Source organism: Aplidium turbinatum, chromosome 10 (assembly GCF_918807975.1).
Source record: "Aplidium turbinatum chromosome 10, kaAplTurb1.1, whole genome shotgun sequence".
Classification (NCBI taxonomy): domain Eukaryota; kingdom Metazoa; phylum Chordata; class Ascidiacea; order Aplousobranchia; family Polyclinidae; genus Aplidium; species Aplidium turbinatum.
In genome coordinates this window covers 782,174-786,982 of record NC_137481.1, presented here as the reverse complement: position 1 = coordinate 786,982, position 4,809 = coordinate 782,174, and the positions used below count along the sequence as shown (strand labels likewise).

At 47.7% G+C, this 4,809-nt stretch overlaps 1 protein-coding gene across 1 annotated transcript; it reads left to right on the top strand.

Annotated features, from left to right (window-relative positions):
• Positions 1-284: 284 nt before the first annotated feature.
• Positions 285-1,154, top strand: LOC145778320 (protein FAM200A-like). The gene has a single exon (XM_082589785.1). The coding sequence runs from the start codon at positions 285-287 to the stop codon at positions 1,152-1,154; it is 870 nt and encodes a 289-aa protein (XP_082445911.1).
• Positions 1,155-4,809: the final 3,655 nt, after the last annotated feature.

Genomic DNA, 4,809 nt, shown 5'->3' with positions numbered 1-4,809 from the left:
GACAGTGCGTAGTATGCTACCGCGTCTTAAGCAATGAGTCATTGAGACCGAGTAAATTGAGAAATCACCTGGAAAAAAATCATCCTGAGTTGAAGAATAAAAGCATTGAGTATTTTAAACGACTAGAATGTAGCTGTAAACGTCAACGACTTGACAAAACTGGAAACTTTCAACAAACTGATCAGAAACTTACAGAAGCATCTTTCGTTGTTAGCCAAATTATAGCTAAGCAGAAAAAAGCTCATAATATCGCTGAAACTGTTGTTAAACCGTCTGCACTGGCCATGACGAGAATTGTCCTGGGTGATAAACATGAAAAAAGTCTCAAAGCTATTCCTTTATCCAATAACACAGTAAAGAGACGAATTGCAGCAATGTCAGAAGACATTAAGGAACAAGTAATAACTGAAATAAATAAATCTGCTTTTGGTCTATTCGCCATCCAGCTGGATGAGTCTGTCGATGTATCTTCAGTTTCTCAACTTAATATGGTTTTCGTTCGCTATGCAGTTGACACCTCTGTAAAGGAAGAATTACTCTTCTGCTGTGCTTTGAACACCAGCACAAAAGCATCAGATGTAATGGAAAAAGTCAACCATTTTTTTAATGAAAACGGAATATCCTGGGACAATTTGTGTGGCGTGTGCACTGACGGTGCACCTGCGATGCTTGGTTCCAAAAGTGGATTTAAGGCACTTGTGCAAAGAAAGGCTACTGGCGTTATGTTTACTCATTGCTTCATTCACCGGGAAGCTCTGGCTTCTAAAACTTTACCAAGTGGTCTCCAAGATGTGCTTAACGTTACTATTAAAATAGTAAATTTTGTGAAGAGCAGCGCTTTGCACACTCGTCTATTCAGAAAACTTTCTGAAGACATGGAATCTGATCATAAAAACCTTTTGTTTTACCCAAAAGTTCGGTGGCTCTCTAAAGGGAACGTTTTATGCAGAGTGTTTGAGCTCCGCGATGAGTTGGAAATCTATTTAACTGATGTAAAACCTGAGTTAGCATTTCACTTTACCAATGCAAAATTTATTGCTTGTTTGGCATACTTGGTAGATATTTTTCATTCTTTAAACACCCTTAACCTGAAAATGCAAGGAAAAGAAAAAAAACATTATTCAGAACATGGACTTGATCAATGCGTTTGTTGAAAATTGGCAAACTGGAGACGAAAAGCTCAAAACGGCAATTTTGCCATGTTTAACAACCTGTCTGATATTTACGAGTTAAACGATGAACTAAAGACCAATATTGTTCAACATCTGAAAGAGCTGGAAAGCGAATTCAAGTCATATTTTCCTGAAGTTAGTGCTGATGACCTATCACTTGCAAAAAATCCGTTTCGACTTTCCCCTGAAAATGTGGAAGATGAATTGCAAGACCAATTGATTGAATTGAAAAACGACTCCAGTTGCCGAGATCTATTCGAAACTTTGCCACTCACGGAATTCTGGCTAAGCATGGCATCATCATATCCAGAAATAAGCAAAACTGTACTTAAACAGTTATTGCCTTTCACTTCTACATGGTTATGTAAACCTGCCTTTTCAGCGCTAGTATGTATGAAGTCCAAGCAACGCAACCGCCTTGAAGTTGAACATGACATTCGCTGTGCTACAAACAAAATGGCTTTTTGCAATTTATTTTTTAATGGGAAGGGTGCTCTTGCGCTTTAGCAACAAGCTTAGAAATTCTTGGCTCAGTTGTCGAAAGAACACAGCGAATGTCATGTTCAACTTCAAGGCGGTTGCGTTGCTTAGACTTCATACATAGCCTAATTAGGTAGTAGAACTCGGCCGATTAGCGTAGTGGTAAGAAACATCTCTATCTGTGCTGGAGGTCTGGGCTTCGATCCTCGGGCCAGTCAAATCAGGCACAGCGTCGCCACTTAGAAAATTGCTAGAGCCTATAGTGCTCGCCCATATACAAGTGTATAAAATATTTTGGGTGGGCCACGAACTATTTTTGAATCAAAATTTAGGCCACGGAGTAAAAAAGTTTGGGAACCACTGTCCTAGCTCATCAAACTTATTTGCAGTACCGTAATTAACTGATATTCAAAGCCTAATTCTAATTGCATTTAGTAACGTTGAGTCTATGTAAAAAAAAAATAATTATCAAATTTTAAGTAGTAACCTCTGATTCAACCCTCTTGTAATCCGCCAGTAGTTCTTTGTTTTTGTAATCCGTTACTTTCAATTTCTAAACTTTGAGCTGTCGCTGTAAATTCCGAAACATCTTAAACTTAACCAACTTTTTATATATTATATTTATACATTTTCTACTGAATATGTCACGCCATTTAAGTCGCACAGGTTCAAAGACTTTTCAAGATAACCTGGCCGGTGTTGATTTTACCTCCCCGTCTGCTGAGTCCACTAGTTTAGGCTGGCCGACGAGGAAGCAGGTTCCTGTGAGTGGGCACTCAGTCCCACTCAACCCAGATGGTGAAGCCTCACCGGTAGACTCTATTGCTTTCACGAACTCGTTGCTTCGTCGTGGCGACGAGTGTCCGATCCGTGATCCCACACCACACAGTGGCTTACCTGTCGCATGCCACGAGTCAGCTCCACTATATCTGAGGTCGAATAGACTGCAGTCCGTCTGCCCTATTCGCCTCACCCTCCCCAATCTATTCCCCCTTCTCTGTCCTTTCTCCACTTGCAGGAGGGCATCTCGACCTTACCGAGATGTGCAGGCGTATCAGGACCATATGCGAGCATTCCATGGTTCGCGCGCCGAGTTCCTGATCACCTGTAGCAGGTGCTGCCGTGTTCTCCCTCGAGCTTACAAGCTGGATGGGGCCTTAGAGCACTGGCGATCCTGCCCCAAGGGCCTTCAATTGCCAACCTGCCTTCCCTGACCAAGCAATGACCCGACGCCGTCGGAGAGCCAAACCAGGCCCCCTATGATGACCAAGCCTGGGCCTTCCTACGCCTCTGTTGTTAGGCATGGAAGGCGCCGGCCCTCGACTGCAGGCGCATCGGTCGAGGGGTCATCCCTTCCTTCCTCTTCCTCTGTCATCCGCTCTCAAGTCTTCTGGCGCCAAGACCTGGAAAGCACTTCCACTTTGCCCCCCCCACCTGACTTTATACCAGAACTTTTCCGTACTGTTCTATCCCATTCAGGCAAGACTTCGCTCAGCCCAGCTGATGCTGACAGCTTGCCTGATCTAGATGTGCTGTTTCTTCCTCGCCTGTCTTCGGCCGGACCTTGGTCGGAAAGTGGGGACTCTTCCGACTCGTCGAACAGCAAATCTCTTTCCTCTTCCTCCACTTCCTCGCCTGATAGCCCAACCACGAACGGTTACGGCCCTACTGTCAGTGCGAATCCTTTTCTATATGCACCTCTACGCAAGCCGACCTCCACCGGAGCCGTGGCAGTGGACTCGCTCGGTTTATCCAAGCCGGCTTCGCGCCCATCTTCTCTGCCTCGGACGGCTACCACCGGAGCTGAAGCTGGGGACTCAATCAGCTCTTCCAAGCCGCTCATGCAGACCTCTTCTTCTAAGTCTCTCCAACACTACCCATCTCACTCCTCCTTATCTTTTAATCCTGTTTCCATCTGTCCTATACAATCCTGTACCTCGACGCTGTCTGCCGAAGCCCGACCCTTTACCCCACCTACCCAAACCACCCACAATGAATTCCATTCCACTATCTCTTCCCAAACCTTGACTCGACCCCGAAGCGACACCATGGCATGCAACCAAGCCATGCATGACCCCGGACTCCCACAGACTACCCCAGGGATGTCCATCACACCCAACACTCAACGATCCATCCAACACCCTGTTGAACCGGTCAGGGAAAGTAAGACGAAGAGCTCCAGGCGGGCTCTTTGCAGTTTAGTGAACCTTACTTTAGCGGGTGGCATAATAAATTTCGACCAGTTCTGCATTGAATTGGAAGAGTGGACCGCTGGCACTTCGCCGCCCAAGAGGACACGTCCTCGCAAACCACGCTTCAATCGTGGCGCCCGGGCTCGCGCGGCTCGCCGTCGTTCGAACGGGGGTTCTCCTCGGTCGGACGGCGGGGGTTCGCGCGGGAACGGAGCCCGATATCGTAGGGGAGTGGAATTGCAAGCCGCCTTCTCGCGGGATGCGAAGGGAACGGTCCGTCGGATCGTTGAAGGAAAAAACTGCGACCTTCACTGCGAAATTCCCCCTCAAGAAATTGAGGAGAGATTTCGACGTGACATGGCCGCTCCTAAAGCTGGGAGTTGCTCGCAGATGCCTGAGTGGATGAACGCCCACCGTTACGAGTATGGCAATGTAAACCTCTCCCTCATCGATGACGGTGAAGGTTCCATTACGGCCCGGGAGGTGGAGGCGGTCCTCCAGTCGCTTGATGTCGGTTCCGCCCCTGGTTCTGACGGATTGTCCTACGGTTTCTGGAAGACCCTGGACCCAAGAGGGGGACTCTTGGCCAGCCTTTTCGAGACCTGCCGGATCAACCGTCGTGTACCGGACCAGTGGAGAACCAGCAGGATCACACTCATATGCAAAGACCCTGAGGGTGATCTGCACGACGTCAGCAACTGGCGGCCCATCTCCATCTGCCGAAACATATATAAGATTTACGCCGCCGTATTGGCCCGACGCCTGCAGCGATGGGCGGTGGAGGGGAATGTTATCAGCCGAGAGCAAAAGGGATTCATGCCCACGGAGGGCGTCTACGAGCATGTGTTCATGCTCGACACCATCCTCTCGGATGCACAGTCACGCAAAAGGCCTGTGTCGGTTGCGTTTCTGGACATTCGAAACGCCTTTGGCAGTGTCCGGCACGAATGCATAGCCGAGGTCCT

Excerpts from the sequence above, each read along its gene's own strand:
- LOC145778320 (XM_082589785.1), top strand. The coding sequence starts at position 285 with ATGACGAGAATTGTCCTGGGTGATAAACATGAAAAAAGTCTCAAAGCT.